At 45.5% G+C, this 24,495-nt stretch overlaps 2 protein-coding genes across 6 annotated transcripts; both read right to left on the bottom strand.

Moving 5' to 3' along the window:
- Window positions 1-299: 299 nt before the first annotated feature.
- On the bottom strand, window positions 300-6,430 carry LOC133111679 (uncharacterized). Its single transcript, XM_061222208.1, has 7 exons — window positions 5,194-6,430; window positions 3,941-4,040; window positions 3,645-3,825; window positions 3,230-3,503; window positions 1,185-3,137; window positions 951-1,043; window positions 300-843 (listed from the first exon to the last, which is right to left on the bottom strand). Exons 1-5 carry the CDS (start codon window positions 5,461-5,463, stop codon window positions 3,051-3,053), a joined length of 912 nt encoding a protein of 303 aa, XP_061078192.1. The 5' UTR covers window positions 5,464-6,430; the 3' UTR covers window positions 300-843; window positions 951-1,043; window positions 1,185-3,050.
- A 1,934-nt stretch (window positions 6,431-8,364) lies between these two features.
- Window positions 8,365-24,296, bottom strand: LOC133111442 (selenocysteine insertion sequence-binding protein 2-like). 5 transcript variants are annotated; one of them, XM_061221805.1, is made up of 18 exons: window positions 24,135-24,296; window positions 21,870-22,036; window positions 19,619-19,943; window positions 19,157-19,286; window positions 18,067-18,287; window positions 16,811-16,835; window positions 16,618-16,718; window positions 15,817-15,960; window positions 15,617-15,706; window positions 14,962-15,123; window positions 14,442-14,589; window positions 13,891-14,051; window positions 13,198-13,315; window positions 12,692-12,854; window positions 11,957-12,177; window positions 11,520-11,674; window positions 10,481-10,718; window positions 8,365-9,989 (listed from the first exon to the last, which is right to left on the bottom strand). In XM_061221805.1, exons 1-18 carry the CDS (start codon window positions 24,153-24,155, stop codon window positions 9,385-9,387), a joined length of 3,195 nt encoding a protein of 1,064 aa, XP_061077789.1. In that variant the 5' UTR covers window positions 24,156-24,296; the 3' UTR covers window positions 8,365-9,384. The 5 variants fall into 5 exon arrangements, with proteins under 5 accessions (XP_061077789.1, XP_061077792.1, XP_061077790.1 ...); XM_061221808.1 differs by having other exon boundaries at window positions 10,481-10,700; XM_061221806.1 differs by having other exon boundaries at window positions 19,157-19,283.
- Between the last annotated feature and the right edge of the window lie 199 nt (window positions 24,297-24,495).

Here is a 24,495-nt window from a genome sequence, read left to right as displayed (position 1 = left end):
TAGTAAAATAAATAAGTGTGTGAATAAATATAGCTAATTTGTAACAGGTGTGAATGCAGCCATTGCCAATCCATGCCAGACCCACAAGAGAATCTGTGTTGTAGGGAGGGACACCAGGTATGTAGTCAGTCCACTAGACCAGTCAAGATGATGGCTTATAAATAAAGATTTTAGTGAGGAGCCACATTTTTAAGAACAATACTAAGACCATAACATACAATATACAATATCACACTTGCCTAAAACTACAACTCTTTGAATCCCAGGTAGATATGCTATATATTACACGGACAAAGGGATAAGTGCAAAATTGTTTTTATTAGTACTGTATACATCCACAGTTGAAATGTTTTCATTGCGTTTGTAACTCAGGTTATGGCAAAGTGTTGCAAGGCAGAGGAGTTGGCATGTGACAGCACTGAAGCTTCCCCTCAGTGGCCTGGGTGCTTCAGCGAAGACATATCCAGTGTCAGGAGAAAAGATTATAGAGCTTTCCTACATTACCGACTTATTGGAGGTGAGCTGTGTGGAGTCACGTTACTTGTGTTATGCTCATAGCTGACAGGAGTGGTTGATTTGACAGTGGTATATTAGCACAAATTCCACAAAAAGGATGATGTTGCACTTATTCAGACTTGGTCACCTATGAGGGGCGGATGTAGGCAAGTGGGGAAGTCGTGCCCTCATGGACATGAATGTCCCGGACAAGGCTGACCACGGATGTCCACTTGGCGACCATCTCATCACCTGGCTGGGATGAGGCGGCCTTACAGTAGAGTTATCATTGATGGCCTGCAACCACAGCCTCACATGGTTGAGGGCATTGCGTTTCTTCAGGCACACCTGAACACATAAATGGAAAGATGATAAAGTAACATGTAAAATGAACATGTTTCCTTCAAACTGTTTACCTGAATCAAAAGCAGATACTGAAATTGGAAAATACATACCCTTCTGCACATGCCACACATCATAGAAGAGTAAGTCTCCTGGTCTCTCCCATTTTGTGTAGTTCTGATGTCTGTCAGTCCTGATGAGGATATCTGCCCCCGAATAAAGGAAACACTAATGAATGATTATATTACAAATGAAACACTAAGGAATTATTATATTACAAAGGCATGAGTAACACTAATGCATGAGTAAATGCATGCAGGATTAGCTAGGAGCCGAGTAGCCCATACCTGGGGAGTCCTGTAGAAGCAGCCTCTGCTCCTGTTTCCAGTGCCAGTGCATTACAGGCTGCATAAAGCAAGCCGGGGCCCAGTATTTCAAAACTTTTAATCTACTTCAGAATTATCTTGATTTTTAAATCCCTTTTGTTTCTAATTGATCTCGTAGGTTTTGTCCCAGTTTTTCAAATAATTTTCAGATAGGATCATTCCGGATCCTATCCGGATGCCACAAGATCAGGATTAGAGAATCTAGATTTTGCAGTCTTTGGATATGTCTATCAGTTGGTCAAAATAATACAACATTTCATTAAGACAACAGACATGAGTGAACATGTTGGAAAATGTGTAAATCGGTTGGCATTTTAATCCTATTCCTCTGTATTAGTACACAATACATCGACCAATGTCAGTCTAATTTTAAAATTCAATGTCTCACAGGATAACAAAAATGATTAAAAAATACTTTAAAAACTAATTACTTCAAAAGTTTTGTCAGCATAATGTTTTTACTGATCGAAAGACCGGGAGAAAATAATGGTTGACAGTGTGTCTCATTGACGATCCAGCGGGTTCATCTGCACGCTGCAGGAGCTTCTGTTTCCCGTTTCTGCAGCCACCCGATGGGCAATTATTGTAGAATAGATAACAGAATGTATTTTCAAAACACATTCCAAAGCATTTACACATTTTTAAGGCATTTTCTGTACACCCATTTTTAGTTTTGTGGCGTTCTTTCTGAAAATATTTTATTGTCAGTCTTTGTCAGAGATATGTCTCTGTCTGTTGCAACATTTCATTAAGACAAACAGATGTAAGTGAACATGTCAAAAACATGTGTAGCTGGCATATTAGTCCTATTCATCTGCATTAGTACACAATACATAGGGCAAAGTCAGCCTAATTTCAGAATTCAACCCAGACGGCACACCGATGAAAGCAACATAAGGTTGATGTAGGCGTACTGTCACCTCTTGTATGTGGGAAGTAGTCGCAACATAACACGAAGGTATTTTGCCCGTTACGAAGATGTAACCCCAATGTGCTTACGACTGCTCTAATACAGAATCAGATGTGTCAAATTTATCGAACAAAACAGAAAAATAAAATAACTTGCAATATTTTATCTTTTTGTTCCAAACTCAAGCGACATCATGGCTACATCCCACATACACCTTGCCCTTTGTAACTGCACTGTCAGGGAATTTTAAATGCTAATAAAAAAATAACTTCCAAGCACAACTGTATTGTCAGCATAATGTTTTTACTGATAAAAAGTCCCTAGTGAAAATAATGGATCATCACAATGGTCTCATCGACTGTCTCACAACTGGTCCATCTGAATGCTGGCATAGCTTTTTCTGAGAGAGAACTGTGAAATTCCTGTTTTTTCTGCCACCCATTACACAATTATTTTAGAATAGATGACAGAATATATTTTCAAGTCACGTACCAAAGCATTTACAAATTTGTAAGGCTTGCAGGTTTCTTTAGACACTTTTACTACTGTGGGGTTCTTCTTGAACATATATTCATTGTCCAATTAGAATGGATATTGTTTTGGATATTTTTGCATATTTGTTTGTGTTTCTATTAATGGGCAATCATTGGATAAAACAATGTATTAAAGATATGTGTCCCACATATCCATACATCAACCTGGAATCCATCTTGAATCCCAGCTCAGTGGGATGAAGATTATCCTGATTCTCAGTATCACCACCTTATAATTTAGAAATAACCAAAAACAACATTAGATCTAGATTCAACATAGGATTGGATTACAAAATCCTTATCCTAAATTCTAAGATCGGGATCACATCTTCTAGTTTTGAAAATTCAAATTTTGAAATTGAATCCTATCGGATAACTGAAATCCTATCCACAATGGTTTTGAAATACTTGGCCTTGGTGACTATAGTAGGTGGATTCAGAGATGCCCTTCACCCTCAGTGCATTCAGAACCTAGAAAATGGAACACATAATAACAGTACGTAGTTATCAACATGAAACCAAGAAGTTCCTTTGTTTGGCTGCTGATTTCTTGAGATGTATACCTTGTCTGTTTGAGCAAATGATGAGCCTGTGATTGCGATGGCTGCAGAAAGATGAAGGTCTCCAGCCGGGATGCTCCCCACGTGCGGCTGACTCTTCCACCTCTTCACCAGGGAGCAGTGAGTGCAGGTGGCCTTGATGCTGACCAAGGTGCCCTGGCAGAACTGTTCAACGGCACAGGCGTGGCGGCAAAACGAGCAGCTCTGGAAAAGCTCAAGCAGGCAGTCTTCGTAGACAATGTACTTGGTCATCTGATCAACAGGTGTATCCGAGACTCTACAAGAGAGAGAAACGGAGACAAAGATATGAGCAGGACAAAGTATCGATGAATCCAAACTATGATGTGATTCGTATATTCTTATACCGACAGGATACATTCCCGAGTACACAAACGAAGAGTAGAATTGAGATTCTCACGTATTCTCAAGGAGGGAGGGGTCACTGTCATCTGGCACGTTGGTTGAGTCATCAATGGAGCACTCCAGATGTGGTCGCTTCTCAGGAGGACTTGTGGGCGTAGAGAACATTGGCAGGGAAGGCAGAGACACTGCCTCACAGGACACACTCCTGGTCGCAGGCCTCAGATGCACTTGAAGGGCTAGAAAAATAATTAAATTAATTGTACTAATACAGCCTGCGCGCAACAAAGTTAGCTTTAATTAGCCTCACCAATGAAACCGTTTTATAATACACTCGTTCTTGGAATAACTCGCCTTTACTCCTAAATGTTGGTGGAATCCATGCCGATACAGACATGTCACGGGTCTTCGGTGGGTCGGTCTGGCACCCCATCTCTCTGGTGCTGACAAGAACCTAACGGGAAGCATAAATAGCTGTCATCCAATAAAAAGTTAGTTCAAGTGAAGGTCTAGAGTATTTATGCTTTTTATACAATCCCATATAGCATCAACTCACTCCTTTTGAAAATAGCAAGTAGCTGGCTTTACTAATGCCTTGCAAGATTGTCTCATTGGCTGCGATCACACCATTGGCACTTGGAAAAACCTCTGTTAACCAATTGCTAAACTATTGCACTTTTGGTGTGCGTCTAAATTGTGCTTTACTGCAAGATGTTTGTGATGCAAATATCCAGCAGGGAAAGTAATGACTCCAACTCATGCCATTTAGTTACTTTGTTCATCCTTAAACATTCAATAATTAAAATAATACATACAATAACGGAACAGTTTGATTTTAATTTCATGGCAAATAGTGAATTAAATTGCCATTTTGGAGCGGTTTTCCCTCCCATAATTATAAATTCCGACAGTAAAATTGCACAGAATCAATGGCCTGCATACCTGGGATGGTGGTCTTCAACAATGTAGTGGTGTTTAATGAAAACAATTTGAATTACATTTGTGTATGGCGTTTTAAATATTGCCACGTATTGAATTGAAGGCGGAGTGTGCCATCCCACAATTACACCTTCAGCAAAAGCTGGTCTTCAAGAATGTTGGTTTGTTTACTGAAACAGACTTTTCTTTTCTTTTTTTATAGACATGCATTAAACCGAATGACTATTTTGGAGTATTCAAAGTTATTATTTTCATTATTGAATGTTTAAAGAAGAACAAAGTAAACAAACAGCATGAGTTGGAGTATTAAAAGTGCGAATTTCTGCTTCCCCTGCTTGCGTCACAAACAACTTGCCTTAAAGCACAATGTAGACGCGCACCAGAATGTTAAGTGCCGATAGTTTGACCGACGTTTTTCAAAGTGCAGTTGGTGTGACCGCAGTGTGACTTTACTCCGTGCAGTTGTGCCCCGATTGTGAATTTGGTGGGGCGACCCTATGTTGCGAGCAATCTGGCAGCAACTACTACGGCTAGCTAACATTAGCGAAGTTACCTACCTGAGCTGTTAACGTCAAGTGTGCTAAATGTGGAAGTAATCCAAGAGGCAGGCTAACCTTACAGCGAATCAACATATTATTGACAGCATTTACATTTTAATGAATACTCACAGCTTCTCCTCCATGTGAGAGAGTAGGGACAGCATCTGGGTTCAAGTAGAGCCTTTTTCCAAAGCCCATTTGCACTGCCATGTAGTTCGAGAAGCAGTCCACAGTAAAGTGCTTGTTGCACACGCGAATTGAAGACCGTACATACTCCTTGTCCTCCAGTCCAAGGAAAAGCATCCACTGTCCATAGACATTAGGATTGCGACCCCGAGAGGGGGGTTCATGCAAACCATCCCGAACATAGCATCCATCAACTGAACAGATAGCTACCATAGTGGCAGCTATGGTAACTAGGTAGCTCGCTAACTAGCTAACAAAAAGCAAGATAGAGGAAAGGGGAGGGGTACAAAGCACGGATGAGTGAGATGGAGAGAATATAATGGTGCAGGAGAGGGATCGATGAGCAAAATAAAAAGGTAAATAATTAAGTAACAACAATCTAACTAATTCAGAAGATAAGATCAATAGCGTTCTCGAAAGGGTCGTCGCACCACCGTTCTTTTCCTGGTTTTAGTATCCAAAACGCCCACAAAGAGCAGTGACGTAGGTTTGTTTAAAAGTCCATAACCCTGCCCCAGAGCCCCCTCCGCCTCCTGTGGTCAGCTGTAATAAACAGGGACAGCGATTGACCGAGGAGCAAAATAACGGGTAAATAACGAACTACCTAATTTAGAAGATCAACAGGGTTCTCAACAGGCGTTGAAATGTTTTTGCCTCGGTCTTAAACAGCCAGATTACGTGGGCTTTCGTCATGCGATAATTATGCAAAAACATGCATCATGTCGAGTGGGAAATGTAGCAATTAGACTCTAAAATATGCGTTGACCAATTTTTTAAAACTTCAATCAGCCCAAAACGCCATATGCGTGTGGGCCTTTAAGTCATCATGCAATTAAAAAAATTATTTTAAATTCGCATTTCATTCTCTGTTCCTCCACAAACTTTTCAATACATTCTGAAGGCAAACAGAAAAACAGGCTTTCTACCTGCTCACCACTGAACTGAACGCAAAATAGGTCTTGCTGGTAATTTGCAGCAATGCATGTGCGCAGTTTTCTCGCTCGGAACCCAGATACCTGGGTGTCCTACTTCTTTCCGAGTTAAATCATAAGCAATTTCCCTCTGGCCTCCCATCTTGTTTCTAATCTGTTGTGACCACGGAATAGTTCTGTGGTCGTAACACACTAGCTATACCGGCATTGTAATAACAGCGCAATTACAGTCTCATAGCATCTTGTTACTTGATGCTACTTATGGACATTGAACAAGAATATGCCCCTGCTACAAATCATACAGTCATCAGTATTCTCGTTGGATATACATTTTGTTATTGAGTGCTAAAAAAAAAAAAAAAAAGGATTTGTAGGCCAATTTTCAATTAATAAAACTACCATAATTCTAGATAAAAATACATAGTAGTAAATATTTAATCAACCATCTGTAAAACTAGTGAACATGATAGACCTAGACGTTAAACATTACCAATGACACAATGCATGCCTCACTATGGGAGGCTAGGTTGTAAAGGCTGGGAGTAAACTACATCTGGTTAGAATTACACCTGAGAATTAGAACTTTTAAGGCTCATCTTCAGTCCTTCCAAAATAAGTTCCACATGCAAACATCTTGAGTCAGCCTTTTACTGAAGCATATTTTAATCATACCAATAATCAAAGAGGACAATCAAATTGAGTAACAGTTATAATAAGATGGATATTAAATAAAATCTGTAAAGTCTGTACAGCCGAGTCAAACTTATACAGTATTAAAAAGACAAGTGATGTGCTTGAAAAAGCTACTTCATATAACCGGATTCATTTTCACATTAGTTGCAAGATATTTACTGGTATTTAAACAGTGCAAACGATGCAAATTTGCAATTTGCAAGTATTACACAGAAACTGGAGTAATACTTGAAGCAGACATAGAAATACACAGTACCACTCACTCAACAAGGGATACTTGCATTATTCATACTTGACAATATCTGGCAACCTCAGGACACCAGCCTACTCCCCAACTTGTCAGGGAGAAAATTCACCCTATACCACTTAACCTCATGTTACGAGGCAATAATATTGCTGATTATTCATCATACAAATCATATTTGTAAATTTCAAATTATATTTCCGTGTAAAATATCTTAAAAATGAATACAGAAACATAAATTCTTGGTACATTTCCCAGAAGAAGATCCCCAACCAATATGAGTGGAAATGAGGCTGGGGTCTTGCAATTATACACCAGCACTGATCGAAAGGAGATGCATATTTTAAGGAGTGTGAATGATTGTATCAGCCCAAAAATAATCATCTAAAAACAACACCATAACAGAAAGATGTAGAAAAAAAATATAAAAATGGACTAGAGCAGTCAGAGCTCAAAATGAGTGAATCTGGTAAACGCTCGCAGTAAAAGATGCAATCGTGCGGATTCTGTTATCAAAGCTGAGGGCTTGTGTTTGAGGAAGATGACCTCATTCACAACAGACCTCAAAATGGCTCTTGAACTGCAGTAAACACAGGTATGCACTGTATTATATTGCACTCTCAGTAAATAAACATGGACATTTTCCACAAAGAAAACTCGGAATATAGATGCTATACTAACTTAACGTTCCCCAGTAAAGATGGCCCATAATTTCAAGGTTTGTTTTGGAGATCAAAGCCAAGAGTTGGGAGTACCCTGACTGCTGTGCGAGAGCATCAGGTGTTCACACATTTATTCAAATCTTTTGCACTGCATTCTTGTAAGTGAGCGCGAACAAAAGAAAATCACATTCGCTATTTTGTCTGCATTGTGACGCCTTCTGGTCCTTTCAAACAATCAGTGACAAGACACTGGAGCACAGCATCGCAACTCGAGAAAGAAACAGAACGGTAATATTCACTGTGATGTTACACATTCTGGACAGTCAGGCCAATGATCTCTGGATGGAGAAGCAAGTAGGAGAGTAAGCAGAGCCACAGACAGAGGCCTGACAAACTGAACATCATACCACAAGCAGGAAGCCCAGAACTACTGCCAGAATAACAATATATTCAATCAATCAATTCAAGAACTAGGAACTGCTTAGGAAGTAAGTTCTCACCGTACGTCAGTGTTTCCCAACTCCAGTCCTCGGGACCCACTTGCCAGAAGGTTTTTGTTGTAACCAGTAGCTCACACACCTGATTTAACTAATCAAGGGCATTTTTGTGGTTTGATTGGTTCAATCATTAAATCAGGTGTGTGAGTTACTGGTTACAACAAAAACCTCCTGGCATGTGGGTCCCGAGGACTGGAGTCGGGAAACACTGCCGTACGTGCTTTGACACGCCCAAATCGGTTTAATCTGAACATGCCAAATATTACAAGCAAAGGAATATTCTACTAACCTGTACATTTTATTTACATTAACAATCTGTGTATGTCTGACCTTTATGACATTCTCTTCTAAGACTGGACAGATGACACGTAAAAAAAAAAAGGAAAAAAAAGGCCCTTTTAAAAAAAATCTGCATTCAAGGCTTTGCTGTGAAAATGACACCCGATAGCAGATGACATTCTGTAAAATTCTATTGGTTCACAAAGGTCAATCTGTGGTTGCCTCCATATTGCCACCTTGTGTACACTCTCCAATACTGCTCGGTGCAGAACGCATTGGTAAAACATACCAATTATAAAATTCCAGAATGACAGTTGTTTTTTTTGTTTTTTTCCCCCTCAACCAATGAGTTCAGGCTTACACGTTCATTTTATATATTCATGCAAGTAATGAAATTGTGAGGCCTCGATCACACATTATTATGCATTTACATTCACAATGTGAACTATAAAAATAATTCCCTGTCATAATCAGAGGGGACCTATGAGAGGAGTGACAGTTTTTTTTTTTTTTTAAATCATGTGAACGACGAATCTGTTGAGATGTGGAAAACGTGGCCGGTTAAAAACTGCGAAGCAATAAGAGTGTTGGGTGGCTGGTTTATGGGTTCTGTGCATGGGGCGGGTTGGTAAATTTGCAGAAACATTGAGCTGGGGTGATATGGTCAGTAATTAGCATGTTGGTGGTTGGGGTGTTTAGCTGGTGTACTGGGTGGTTTGTGTATTGGTGGCTGCTGTGTTTGGATGGTGTATAGGGTGGGTTTTTATGCATGGTTGGAGTGTTTGGTTTCTGATTCCTGAGATGAGAGGGGTCGTAGCAGGAAGTAGTCAGCACGGGACGCTCTTGACCTCCACCGTCTGTTCAGCCTGGTCCAGCCCTGGCTCGGACAGCTTGGAGGAGTCCAGCTCTTCCTCGTCGCTGCAGCCCACTTCTCCAACTTCTTCTTCTTCCTCTTCTTCTTCCTCCTCCTCCTCCTCTTCCTCCTCTTCCTCCTCCTCAGCGCTGTGCCGGTCTCCCAGCTGCAGGTTCTGCAGCGTCTCGGAGACCCAGGACTCGATCCTGCTGTTGACGGACGGCACCTCCACGGAGACGGGCTCCTCGCCCTCCTCTTCCTCCTCCTCCTCCTCCTCCAGCATGCCGGGCACCAGGGTGCTGGCGGTGCTGGTGATGGAGGGGGGCAGGCGGGGGTCGCGGGAGCTCCCGTCCAGGGACCCGGTCTCCGTGCTCTGCTGGGAGTCAAGCTCCAGCCGGTCGTCCGGCCGGCCCTCCTCCCTCTCCCGCGCGGCCGGGGCCGCTGCAGGGGCCGCTACGGGGGCCGGGGCCGGAGCGGGGCCGCATGGGGGAGCTGTGACGTCCTTCCGCTCGCACTCCTCGGTCTCGTTCTCCACCTCCGCGCCATCGGACGACTCCACCATGTTCCTCCAGTTCGTCTCTGTGGGGGGGTGAAGGAACAAGCCCGATAAACCCCTTTTTGAAGTGACCACAGTGAATATTTTTCTTTTAAGCGCATTTATAAAGTAATAATAATAATTTGCAGTGTCATTTAGCAGACACTTTTTATCCGAAGCGACAGTTGATTAGACTAAGCAGGGGACAATCTCCACTGGAGTAATGTGCGGTTTAGGGCCTTGCTCAAGGGCCCAACAGCTGCACAGATCTTAACATGGCTGCACCTACATTTTCCGGGTCTCGGTCATGCACCTTAGCCACTCGGCTACATGCTGCCCATTTGTTGTAGCAATAGCATTCCAGTCAGGCTTACTTAGATAAGGTCACGGCTACATGTGCGCTGACTTGTAGATCAATCTCCATAAACATGGCATTTTGAAATGGGGGCTGGTAGAGAACTGCATGCACCCTGCGGCATAAGCAGTCAGACCGCACTGCGACCGCGACGCTGCGACCGTGACGCTGTGACCGTACCGTACTCCCGCTCGTTGACCTCGGAGATGGGCTCGGAGATGACGCTGCAGAAGGAGATGGCGCTGGCGGCGGAGGGGTTGCGCGAGTGCCCCATGTGGTGCGGGACTCTCTTCACCGTCTTCAGCGCCTCCTCGGCCTGCTCCTGCTCCAGCGCCGACACCATGTCGCGGTACGCCTGCCGGGCCTCCTCCGTCAGGGACACCAGCCGGCCGAACTGGCCCTGTTCATCACACACACGCTTTATCCAAAGCCACACGCGAAACGTCAGAACAGGTCGGATAACGTACAATTCACAGCCGTGAGTATCAACAAGTCTAGTACACATAATGCCAATAGGCCAAGTCCGTGAGTAATAAGGTCAGGAACTGCAGTAAATACAAATGCAACAGCCCTAGACTAAACTACAAAGTACAACAAGGGCGGAAAGATGCGCAAGTAGCAATAGATTGGGGAACTCCCTAGCAGGGCCCTATGCAGAATGAAAAGAATACGTTGGTCAGTGGTGAAACCCCACCTCTAGGGGGTTCGGGGGCATGCTCCACTGGAAGAAAATGTAGACAATTTTAACAATGAAATGCATCAAATCTGCGGTACTTAAGTGAAAAGGGAAAGATTTATTTATTTTATTTTATCAGGGACAGTGCACATTCATCAACATTTTCAGTTCCCACATCAATGTGCCAGAATTGGCTAATGAGCTCATTTTCATCTGTAGTCCCTAACCAGCCTGTCTGTGGCCATGTCTTTTTGCTTAGATTAAAAATATATTCTTAAAATACTGAGCTCATGACCTGTCACGCAGACACACAAACAAAATAAATACTGAGGTCATGACCTCAGTGTCCTCAATGGTAGTTACGGGCCTGCTCCCTACTGTACTCACAACAGACACACTCATTACTGACACACTCTAGTTCACACAGATTCCAGAGGCACAGATACAGCCTACAGAACAGCTACACTGATCACACACACTCAGACACTCGTCACAAGCCGTAGGGACACAGACGTCCTCTGCCCAGTGCCTGCAGACTCTCACCTCAGCGCCGGAGTAGTTGAAGATTCCCACAACACTGACGGGCACCAGCTTGTTGACGCAGCGCCCCAGAGCCTTACGGCCAAGCGCAAACACGAAGGGGATCTCCTGCTCCCTCGCCATGGCGATGACGTTGTACAGAGCCTCGTCCAGACCACCTGGTCCACAAACGTACACACACACGCACACACACAAACACACATGGACATGTTAGTCTGACAGTGATGAACTGAAAACACAGTGCTGTAACACATTAATTACACAGGTACTCTACCATAGCACTGCTTTTTCACTTTATGGCAATTGGCCAAGTCCCTTATCCCATATACTACTTACACTCACACATATGCACTCCTGTATATACATGTGCACGCACGCACGCACGCACGCACGCACGCACGCACGCACGCACAGACACACAGACACACAGACACACACACCCTTGGCCTGGATCTTCTCGCAGTTGGGGGAGATGATGACACACTTGACGTTGTGGAGGCGCATGTGCTTGGTGACCTCCCGCAGGCCCATGACCAGCCTGCGCTTGGCTTTGGCCTTGATGGGGTCCTTCTGGTACACGCGCTCCTGGAAGCGCATCAGCTCCTGCAGCAGCATGGTCACGCTCTCATCTATGTCCTTGTTCAGCACCTGGTTACAGTACCTGTAGAGAGAGGCACACATTACATTTTAGTTGATGCTTTTATCCAAAGCCACTTACACTTGATTTTACGAAGCTGGGACCAATTCCCCGTGGAGCAATGCGGGGTGAAGGGCCTTGCTCAAGAGCCCAACAGCTGCACAGATCTTAGCATGGCTACTCGACAACAACCTTTCTGGACACAGTCATGCACCTTAGCCACTAGGCTGTAGGCTGCCACACACATGCACACAAATATGGACACACAAATCAGCCTGGTTGGAGGCCATGGTGAGGCATGGACACATTTCATTACATTAATGGCATTTGGCAGATGCTCCTATCCAGAGTGCCGCGCAGTTGATTAGACTAAGCAGGAGCAATGCAGGGTTAAGGGCCTTGCTCAAGGGCCCAACGGCTGTGTGGATCTTATTGTGGCGAGACCGGGGATCGAACCACCGACCTTGCGTGTCCCAGTCACGCACCTTAACCACTACGCTACAGGCCGCCCCCTCCCTGAAGACTCGGAGACACTCACTCTCTGAAGCGGCGGCTGTGGATCTTGGTGATGGCGGAGGCAGCCATGGGGCTGCCGATGCCCGAGCTGGCGGGGGAGCCCTGCGAGATGGGCGTGATGCTGTACGGGGAGTTCTGACTGGCCGGTGACAGGGAGGCATCACTGGGCATGCTCAGGCCGTTATCTACAGCAACAAAACACATGAGAAATCCACTGGACACAACATAGGCACACACTGCACACAGACATTTATCATACTTCTGTGCTGTGGATTTTTAAAATAAAGAAACAGAACAAGTAAAATAAATGAAGAAAGAAATTGGCTTCGATAACAGACATTTGTCCGGACCTGTAACTTGCTTTTTTGGATGCTGCAATATTATATAAACTGAAAAACTGTGCCGCCAGAAAGACATATCATGTCACTTCACAGTGTACAAAGCCTGCACTTCCATTGCCTCTCTCCTGGATTCTACGGATGGCACTGTGTTAATGGAGCATTGTGGGAAATGGAGTCTTTTACTCACCCTCCTGGGACACACCCTGTGAGAGGTGCAGCTGTTCGTCTCCCTGCTCCTCGGGCTCTGTCCCGTCCTGGTCCTGAGAGGGCCTTCCCATCTTCCCCTCCCTCTCCTTCAGAATGACCTGAGACCAACACTGGGTTCAGTACGGAGAGGGCCTTCACAGGTACGAGGCTTCACAGGTACGTGATCTCACACGGCGTACTGTCCCCTATGGCTAAAGCCACCATGGTGGTTTTTTAAAGGCCCACACGCATCAGTGTTCTTGTCCTGGTTTTAGCATCTAAAACACCCACAAAACATTACGCAACATGATGTAGGTTTTCTGAAATGTCCCTAACCCTGTCCCCAGAGCCCAATTCCCCCTCCCCTTTCACCTCCAGTGGTCAGCTCTCTGTGTTAACATCATCCAATAATTAAGCATAATAATTATTAACATTTAACATAATAATTTACATTGGTCATATCATGCAGGAAATCGTTTTACAAACAGATCAGAAAAATAGCAACTGGGCCCTAAAATATGCATACCACAACCAAAACCCCAGCCAGCCGGATGCTTACCCCACCCCACCCTACCCCACCCTATCCCACCCTAACCCCACCCTATCCCACCCTAACCCCACCCAGGCCTGGCCTGGCCTGGCCTACCTTACCCCTCTCCACGTTAACCTTGCCTCACCCTGACCCCACACCCACCTTCTTCAGTGCAGTGGGCCGTTTGACTTTGGGGATCTCACGCTCCTTCCCCCTCTTCATGCGAGGGGCGCTGGAGTCCAGGATGTTGTGAGGCATGGTGTAGCGGGGGCTTTTCAACGTCGACGGACTGCCTCCAGGGTGGAACAGGGCTGCTGTCCCAACTGTCCGAGAAACAACGCTTCAGAAACCTGGTGTCGGTTTGGGCGGGGGCAGTTTACCTGTGTAGGACAGGGGCTTGGTGCTTGTGTGGGGCAGTTGTACCTGTGTAAGACAGGGGCTTGGTGTTGGTGTATGAGTGGGGCAGTTTGCCTGTGTAGGACGGGCTTGGTGAAGGTGTAAGGGCGGGGCAGTTTGCCTGTGTAAGACAGGGGCTTGGTGTTGGTGTTTGGGCGGGGCAGTTGTACCAGTGTAAGACAGGGGCTTGGTGTTGGTGTATGGGCAGGGCAGTTGTACCAGTGTAAGACAGGGGCTTGGTGTTGGCGTATGGGCAGGGCAGTTGTACCTGTGCAGGACAGGGGCTTGGTGTTGGTGTTTGGGCAGGGCAGTTGTACCTGTGTAACACAGGGGCTTGGTGTTGTTGACCTGTCTGGCCTTCATTGCCTGCTGTTGTCTCTCCAGTGCAGCCAGCATGTCTCCCAGGTCCAGCTGCACCGGCAGCTTGCTCTTCTTCCCAGCAGCCTTTGCCACCGCCTCCTGCAGGTGGAGGCAGCAATGACTCCAGCACAGACGTTCATACACACACACACACACACACACACACACACACACACACACACACACACACACACACACACACACACACACACACACACACACACACACACACACACACACACACACGCTTCACACACACAATTAACTGCACACAGTCACAGAAGACTTGCCGACTGTGCTACACGATGACCTGTCACAGGAAGTCGTTAGCCGAGCAGATCTGCAGGACGTGACATCACAACCCAACTCAATCTTCACACACACACAGCGGCGGCAGGAAAGGAAACGAGCGGCACCAAAGGCAGAAAAGCTCCCGCATCATTTCCTGCGGGGCCGACTGGCTCAGCGTACCTGCAGTTTCCGCTGCTCCATGCTGATCTCGGAGTACTCCTGAGCGGTAGCCAGCGCGGCTGCCAGCGCCTTCTTCCTCTGGCTCTTGGCCCGCTTGGGAACGGAGGTGGTGATGGAGATGGGCTTCGTAACAATGCTCATGGGCGAGCTCTCCGGAAGGTTCTCCAGCTGCAACGCGTGGTGGGAGAGAGGGGCGGTCAGTACACATCGCATTACAGAACCAACATAGGAACTCTTGCATGTCCTATGCTTGGAGGGAGCCCCAATTACCGCTGTACCAATTTTAAAGCTTGATATTTTACTGGAGAAATTCAGGCAATACTTTGCTAAAGGATACATCAGTGTCTCACATCTAGGATTTGAAATGAGTTAATATACTATACAATTGTACAGCTGGACATTGTTCACAGGTACAATAGCAAGTGCCCAAGTGGGGAATCAAACCCGTGGCCTTCATTCCATGATCAACATAACCATGACATTGTACATGCAGGAACTTATGAATCTCTCCTACATCCAGCCACACAGCATGCCCATGCAGATAGGTGGCAGTGTAAAAGGGTAACGGCGTGACAGTTTAACGGTGTGACAGTGTGGTAATGTGGTAGTGTGGCTTTATGGGAAACCAAGGCTCCTAAAATCAGGGCATCATCTCACTCACCAGACTTTTGGGGATTTTGGGCTGGGCTTCCTCTGGTTTACTCTGGACAGGAGCTCCTGTCGAGACCAGCTCAGGGAACTCATCTTCATCCTGGGAGAAAGTTTTGGGAGGGTCATCAGGTGAGGTCATGGAAGTCACCAGCACAGGAGGTGTGCTGTACGTATGAAAGGAACGCTGTGTGTTTAGGAAAGCCATCCCACCTCAAAATATAGGGGCTCCGTGGTCATCCCAGGGGGAGGACGCGTAGTCTGTGCACTTCCATCCCGGAGCCTGGTCTGTAGGCCACAGCCCCTCTGTGCAGCTGTGCTGATGCCACGCCCGTGGTTTCCTGCCTGCAGGTCCAGCTAGGGAGGCATGAGAGGTCATTACATTACATTACATTAAGAGTGACGTAGATTTGATTAGACTAAGCAGGAGACAATCCTCCCCTGGAGCAATGCAGGGTTAAAGGCCTTGCTCAAGGGCCCAACGGCTGTGCGGATGTTATTGTGGCTAGATTGGGAATCGAACAACCGACCTTGTGGGTCCCTGTCATGTACCTTAACCTCTAAGCTACAGGCCGCCCCCAGAGATGGGGCTCCCAGTGGTCCGAGTCCTTTATGAGAGTCCTTTACATGAGACTGTGTGGAGTAGTTCCTCTGGGTAGCAATTTTTCGCCCCATTCATTTTAAAAGGAGCGTGCTAAATATAGGTTCTGGCCCAACTTTCGGAGGCCCTGCCAGAAAGCCAGAAACTCTGGTGGCCATAAACTATATTACCTTGATGTACACATTATAACAGTAAAAACCTATTAACAACTAATGACTAATTATGAACAACTATTTGGTATCTGGAGCTTCAGTTTTAGTTTAGTCTTTAGGTAGGTAAAGAATGTGTATTAATAATGAAGGGCCTGGCAGCCTGGTGCCACCATGGAGTCAGTCAGTTGGTGCAGAGCCTGCAGGTTAAGCTGGGTCACCCCTCTGCCCTCTGCCCCTCTGCCCCGCCTGTGAGGTCCTTACCTGCGCATAGCTCCTCTGCTCAGGCGCACTTCCTGGTCTGAGGAAGGCAGCCTTCCGGTTCATCCAAGGCTTCTGTGAGGCCACGCTCACCCAGCTCAACGCTGCAGACAGACCACAGACATCAGCAAGCAAAGCTCAGCTACAGCTGCTCACATTTATCCATTAGCAAAGAAAACAAAATAAATAAGCTCACCTGTCATTACGCCTGCTTCAACTCCCTGCAGAAAACCAGAAACAAAATAAAAAGAAAAAACTTAATTTATATAATTATAATAGTATCTAAGTATATTATTACATTATTTCTCCCCCAAGTCCTGAAGGGTCACAGTGTGTAGTTTTTTGTGATATAGTTTCAATCACTTTCAAAGGTGCATAGACACTTTTAACCAATCAATGATATGATTAAACATGTAAATGCTAAAAGACACCGAGTAGACTTTAAAAGCATGTGAGGTTTCCACCCCCAGATCACCCATTGCACAATCACACGGTATGTTCTCTCTTTAAAGGATGTTGTTTCATGCAAGAATATGACACTTGAGAGGCACTTGAGGTAACAGGATGCGACAGCACAGTACATCCTAGAACACAGATAATGTCAGGACACGGATAATTGTCAGGGCGGCCTGTAGCGTAGTGGTTAAGGTACATGACTGGTCGGTGGTTTGATCCCTGGTGTAGCCACAATAAGATCCGCACAGCGGTTGGGCTATTGAGCAAGGCCCTTAACCCTGCATTGCTCCAGGGGGGGATTGTCTACTGCTTAGTCTAATGAACTGAATATGCTTAATCTAATCAACTCTTTGCCAAATGCCATTAATGTAATGTAATGTTATGTAATGTAATAATTCTAGAACACTGCGTCCGCATTGTTCCGCAGTGTGCTGTGAGAGTTCCATCAGAGATGTTGTCACCTACACGAATATCAGGTTTCAACTCCAGGGGACAACTATGAGGACTAAAACAGGGTCAAACAGAGTAGAACGAATGGTGGTCAATGGCAGTTTTCAATAAAACCAACTCTGTACAAAGACAAAGACAACAACTTTATATTGTCAGTTGGAGATAATAACATATGATTTTTTGTGCACTTCAATGCACATGGATTCTTGAACCACTTAGGTAAAAATAGCAATAGATTAGGCTAATGCTAGAAAGCTAGTTAACTTGCTACATTTGTAAATGCATCATCAATTGCTGCTTAATATAGCGATGACAGGTTAGCAATAAATATGTAAACTATTCGTTATCAGTCAACATATAGCCACAGCTAGAGAGTCAATGGAGGCGTCTCTCTCTCTCTCTCTCTCTCCCTCCCTCCCTCCACAGGGTGCAGTGAGTCAGTGTTTCAGAATGCAGTGTACAGAGCCACCTTTTCTCAAAGCGCTGCGTTTAGCGAGTGTGCGTTTAGCGAGTGTGCGTTTAGCGAGTGTGCTGGGCGGGGCGTACCGTGGCAGAGGCGGGCTCAGGGGGGCGAAGGCCCGCCCCGTTCTGGTTGTGTTTGGGGCTGCAGTATCCGCTGTCGCTGTCGATGTCTGCCTCGCTGGCGACGTGCTCGCTGGACGTCTCCGTCACCTGGGGAGACGCTCGCCGTCGCCGGCCCCGGCTCCTCCACGGCAACGGGCTGGCCCTCTCCGACGGTGTTGCCCCTGCAACCTCCGCCGGGAAATCTGAGGGGCACAGGTGTCATGGTGTCACTCGGGCACTCTGGAACTGCCGCATTCCGGGAATGCCTGCGCACTCCGGTGTCGCTACGCAGCGCTGCTGCTTCTTCACAAAAACAACAAACTGTCCCGCTGAGCCAATCTGGGCCACACACCGCTACCACACACACACCGCTACCACACACACACCACTACCACACACCCCACGCTACCACACACACACCGCTACCACACACACACTGCTACCACACACCACACACACACCGCGACCACACACCCCACGCTACCACACACACCACTACCACACACACACCGCGACCACACACCCCACGCTACCACACACACCACTACCACACGGCGCGCTACCATACACAGCGTGCTACCTGACATGGCTCGCTACATGCACACAGTATGCGACTGCACACACAGCGCTACCTCACACAGGACACTACCACACACTGCATTTCCAGGTTCTCCTCGGAGGTTGATGTAGTCAGTTTACAGGAGAACATTTTTGCAACCTTAAAGCCAATTTAACCACTAAAACTGAATTAAGTTTGGAAGGTAATCAGAGAGCCAAGACACAGCAGGAATATCATACACACTTTACCCGTCAGGTCATACCTGTGACCCAGACACTTAAGCTGAAATGCTTTAAGAGTAAGTGCCCCAGCTATATACATTAATGCAATTAAATCCAAGTGTAATCTGTGAAATGGGCTCCAGGTAAGAGCACAGGTCGACTAAATGTCGAGAAGCGAACATGTACATACTCCAGCAGTGCAAAGGGAATTCAAACTGATAACTGAGCTGAAGAACTGTGTTCAGAGTGTTCAGAGTGCGTGGGGAAGCAGGGTGTAAGTGTGTTCACACACCAGTCTGTTGAGCAGCGTCCACCAGAAGGATGGTCTTCGACCGGCTGCCTGGGCCCAGGACCCCAGTCTCCTTCTGAACCACCATGCTCCTCATTGGCAGCCTCTTGGCTCTCATTGACTGAGAGAACTGCTGTAGAGATGACATTGTGAAATGTCAGTGGAAACTGACCAGTTGAATGTTCATAAAGCTCACCTCTATTTGTGTATGGTTTGAGTGTGTGTGTTTGTGTAGCATGTATTGCGTGTTTGTAGTGTGTATGTGTGTGTGTGTGTATTTGTGTGTGTGTGTGTGTGTGTGTGTATGTGTGTGTGTGTGTGTGTGTGAGTACAGTGTGTAGTTTGTGTTAGTATGTAGTGTGTAGTTTGTATTGTGTGTGTTTGTTTAGTGTGTAGATGTGTGTGTATGTATGTGTGTGTGCAGTGTATGTGTACGTGCACAGTGCAGTAGTCAGTAGTTCTCACCGTAGGCAGTACGGCTGTCTGTGTGGGACCTCTCCCTCTCTGACAGGCCACACTGAAGTCTTGCCCGGGGGGCAGAGAGCGGTCGCTGCAGTCGCCCGGCATGGGACTGACCACGCCCGTCTGCAGGGGCCCTCCATAGGGTGCGGGGAAGGGGGGGTAGAACCCCATCATGGGTGAGCAGGGGGTGGGCAGCAGCTGGTAGTAGCCATAGTCACTGGACATGGGGGGCTGGGGGGAGGTCAGGAGGGGGTAGGCCAGGTACGGCCCCCCAGGAGCAGAGTTTGGCTGCTGCCAGCGTGGATCCCCATTACACAGAGAGTACCTGCTGCAAGGACATACACACACACACACATCCATTACACACACATACACACACACATCCATTACACACAGAGTATGTGCTGCAAGGACACACACACACACACACACACACACACACACACACACATACACACACATCCATTACACACAGCGTATGTGCTGCAAGGACACACACACACACACACACACATACACACACATCCATTACACACAGCGTATGTGCTGCAAGGACACACACACACACACACACACACACACACATACACACACATCCATTACACACAGAGTACCTGCTGCAAGGACACACACACACACACACAGACACACTCGGTCTCATTCAAGTAACTTTCCATTTCAGCCACTTCCTTACATTCCCCTCCAAAAAGATTGGAACAGCCAGGTCAATTCCTCTGTCTTTGTTCTGAGGTCAAAAGATGTACATGAGACGACAGATCCGAACGTCAGCTTTTATCTCCTGGTATTTTTATCTATATTTGTTAAACAACTTAGAACATATCACCTTTTGTATCAGACCACCCAATTTTCGGGTGAGAGAAAGTATTGCAACATGTGACTGACAGGTGTTTCTTGTTACCCAGATGTGTCCTGTTAGATTGTTTGGTGAAACAATAAATAGTTCTGAATGTCTACTCTTGGTTTGCCTTGGGTTTTGCCTGTGAAGACTGCATTGGTGCTAGAAAAGATAAACCATCATGAAGATCAGAGAGCTGTCTTTGGGAGAAAAGCAAGCCACTTTGAAACTCAGAAAAGAGGGGAAATCGGAGCCATTGCACAAGCATTGGGGATAGCTTGTACAACAACTTGGAATGTCCTGAAAAAGAAAGAAACCGCTGGTGTACTGAGCAACAGACATCAAACAGGTCGACAGAGGAAAACAACAGCAGTTGATGACAGAAACATTGTGAGAGCTGTGAAGAAAACTTCCAAAACATCAGTCAGTGACATCACAAACAATCTCCACAGGATACAGGTGAAGATATCGCAATCAACCATTCAAAGACTTAGAGAGCAGCAATACAGAGGCTAATACCACAAGATGCACTCATCAGTAGTAAGAATCGGAAGGCGAGATTACAACTTGCAAAGAAGTACAGAGATGAGCCACAAGATTTTATGGACTGGTGTGACTAAGATTAACCTTTACCAAAGTGATAGGAAGGCCAAAGTGTAGAGAAAGAAGGGATCTGCTCATGATCTAAAACATATGAGCTCATCTGTGAAGCACGGTGGAGGAAGTGTCATGGCTTATGGTACCAAATGTTAAGTGTTTTTTACTTTCATTTACTTAAATGCTCTCTGTTCCAATACCTTTGCTCACCTAAACATTGCGTGGTCTGACACCAAAGGTGCTATGTTCCAAGTCGTTTAACACATCTTGGTGTAAATACCAGGAAATAAAAGCTGAAATTCTGAACCCTTGACTCATGTTCATCCTTTTATCTCAACCCCAAATGTATTCAGTGTATTGCAAAAACAAAGGAATTGGCCTTGCTGTTCCAAAACATTTGGAGGGAACTGTACATCCAGAATGAAGAAGCAGGGATATAACTTTGGAAGCGTGCAGGATTCTTGCAAATGGAAACACAAGCAAGCAGATTCCTGTTCCTGCCCTCATACAAGTATGGCAACATTACCGCTGTAAGCTTCTTTAGCAGCACAAATACACAATATATTCCTCTTCCACTTTTTTCTTCGTACAATCAGACAGACATGTCGCACAAAAACAGATTTGTAATACCTGACAAGATAAATTAAACGTAACTGCAAACTGTCAGGCATAAAATCAACCTGAGAACATCTGACCATAGGAGCATAAGCAGCCTACAGGTGAGCTCCAATGAATTTGTGATTTTACAACCACTCTTGCTTCTGATGGTGTGGTTGTTGGGCAGAAAGGAAGGGGGCGTACCTGTTCGGCTGGTTTTCCTGGACAAAGGGGAAGCAGGTGATGAGGTAGCTTGGGATGGGTGTGGCCTCTGCTCCAGCCCCTCCCCCCTCTCTGGACCAGTTCATGGTCACCAGGGCGACATCTCCTCCTTTCCTCTGTGGGATGAAGGGCTCCACCTCGGCGGACAGCTACGCACAACCAATCAGACATAGGAATTAGTACCCAGAACCGCCCTGCAGAAGCTCCACACACACACACACACACACAAACACACACAAACAAACACAAACACAAGCAGGACAAACTAAACCTGGAAGAATTCATATTTAATAGGCCCTTCTGGTCCTTCATCCTTCTTACTCCAATTTATCAACTTACTTTTTTTATTTTAAATACAGAAGAAATAATAAATCTCCACAGAAACATCAAAACAACAAAAATAATGGCCACAGGACACAGCTTATATAATACACACCCATTACCTTCAGGGAATTATGACATAAGTGAGACGCACACAGAGCATGCGTCTATGCTGCCTAATGAAGGCTGGTATTTATAGCACAATATTTCAGGATTCAGTGACAAGGCACTTTCTCGCATTCAACAGAAATGCGTGGGCCGACTCCAAGCGGTCTTTGTATTTGTGGCGTCAAAACAGGTATGGCAGAAAGCATGACATAAGGTTATTAGACCGTGACATTAAAAGCATTCCACAGTTTCTGAACTGAATTCAGAACAATGACACACAGAAACAGGTAGCAGATATTTGGGTGAGACAGACTGGGTTGGTTCTTAATACATTTATTAATTATAGGAGTTAAATGGCACACATTTTCAGCATGCATTCCTATAAATTTGACTGCAATGCAATCTGAGGCCAGAGCAAACTGAGAAAGGCTCTCTGGTGTTTAATATATCATACACCAGATACATTTAATTAGTGTTCATCAGTGTGAGGCCAGAACATTCAAAAAATCCCACCGCATGATCTGCTTTTCCACCACCCAGGCACACACCTGCAGTGGAGAGATCATCTTTAGGTTTCTTGTCAAAATGCTTTAGCTGAATAATCCCGTTTGATCATTTTATTCCAGAATGTTGTAAAATAATATGATCTATCTGTTCTCCCAAATGTCCTAAATACAGGCATATTGGGCCTGTCAGTCTGCAGAGTGTTTATGGGGGAGGTCATGGTCATTACTGTACATCATGTTGAGGATGACAGACAGTCTGAAATAAGCAGACTGTCAGCTTGAATAACTGACAACCCTTTAAAAAAAAAAAATCTTAATTGTGACACAAGGTTTCAGGACAGCAGGTATGCAGTCATCCAGTCAGGTGATCGCGTGCCCGCACCCCTGACGATGCAGTCTACAGCCTATTTGCCGAGGTAGTGTGGGGAAAACAACGGCCTGAAGTACGAACAGATAAATAATGCAACCGTTCTGTCTGTAGCCCCCACCACTAACCCCGAACGTTAATGGATCCAACTGTAAAATGTCTAATACTTGGCGGAGCACCGGTAGCCTAATTATGGTACAATGTGTACTGATCTCTACACAGTGAGACTGTTTCCCGGTTTACGGCGCAGGCTCACGGGGACGTCACAAGAATCTCATTAATGCAGACAGACCAGACATACTTGAATTACACCGAGCTAACAACAAGTAATACGTCATGTAAGCATCGTGTGGCAACTCTCGTGCATTTCAAAGGAAGCTCTAGTACCATCTCAATTGCACAACCTTTTTCAAAATGTCTCTCTTTTATTGAGAATTTCTGTAAAACTTCTTCGAATACGTTAGCTGGCTATATAATACCGATTATGTTCTTTCGACCTGATGCTGTTGATGCATTTGACAGGCAACTACGGAAACTATTTGTAGGCGATTTAGCCAGCAAACTAACAGGAAATTATCTGTTGAAACACGGTGCAAACATAATACGCATCTTTAGTCAAACAAAGGGCAAAAGCGATATACTACTTTTCTTGGATACTGTTAGCTTGCAAGCTATAAAGAACAAACCACATTTTAGTAAGTCGCACCATCATGGTCGCAGACAGTGATAACAAGCCTGGTGTCTCGCCCAGTGTAGATGGTTTTATGTTACAGCGAGTGGACATCAAATAAATGTTTACGAGTACAAACAGGTCTGAATGTCTTTACGGAACACAGCGGAATTGCCACGTACGGCCTAGAAAACGTTAGCAAAATATCTGGCTTCCTTGAACCCAACACACTAAAACCACTTCCAATGTTAGCCAAGTTACACAATCTTGTTTACCTTGTTGTCGCTATGGTCCATGTCAGTCACCGACCGGTACCGTGACAGACCCGCTTCTAGAGCGCGGCGAATGTCAGCATGTTATTTTCAGCATGGTCAATTCGTAGCGCTGTATAAAAACACACCCAGCTCTTACCGCTTCTCCGTAGTAACTGTGCACGTTTCCTGGATTTAGCTAATACCCAGCTGTTTCTTTTTACAGATAGAACGCAGACAAATGAATGGGCGGAGAATCATCTGGTACGGAAGCCATAGGGGCTCAAAATGGTCACGTCACATTTTGTATGGGTAAGACATCAAGTTGAAAAATGTTCAGATGTAGTGTAGCTTACATCAAGTTGAAAAATGTTCAGATGTAGTG

The sequence above is a fragment of the Conger conger genome, chromosome 15 (assembly GCF_963514075.1).
Source record: "Conger conger chromosome 15, fConCon1.1, whole genome shotgun sequence".
Classification (NCBI taxonomy): domain Eukaryota; kingdom Metazoa; phylum Chordata; class Actinopteri; order Anguilliformes; family Congridae; genus Conger; species Conger conger.
The sequence above is the reverse complement of the archived record's forward strand: the minus strand, read 5'-3'. Positions and strand labels throughout refer to the sequence as shown.

What these genes read in the sequence shown, in the direction of transcription:
- LOC133111679 (XM_061222208.1), bottom strand. Translation starts at nt 5,463, where the DNA reads ATGGTAGCTATCTGTTCAGTTGATGGATGCTATGTTCGGGATGGTTTG. An exon ending in TCTCACATGGAGGAGAAGCT is followed by an intron (nt 4,041 to 5,193) that starts GTGAGTATTCAT and finishes GCTTCCCGTTAG; the next exon opens with GTTCTTGTCAGCACCAGAGA. An exon ending in CATTTGCTCAAACAGACAAG is followed by an intron (nt 3,138 to 3,229) that starts GTATACATCTCA and finishes TCCATTTTCTAG; the next exon opens with GTTCTGAATGCACTGAGGGT.
- LOC133111442 (XM_061221805.1), bottom strand. Translation starts at nt 24,155, where the DNA reads ATGGACCATAGCGACAACAAG. An exon ending in GGACGCTGCTCAACAGACTG is followed by an intron (nt 18,288 to 19,156) that starts GTGTGTGAACAC and finishes TGTGCCCCTCAG; the next exon opens with ATTTCCCGGCGGAGGTTGCA. An exon ending in CTGAGCCCGCCTCTGCCACG is followed by an intron (nt 16,836 to 18,066) that starts GTACGCCCCGCC and finishes GGTTTTCTGCAG; the next exon opens with GGAGTTGAAGCAGGCGTAAT.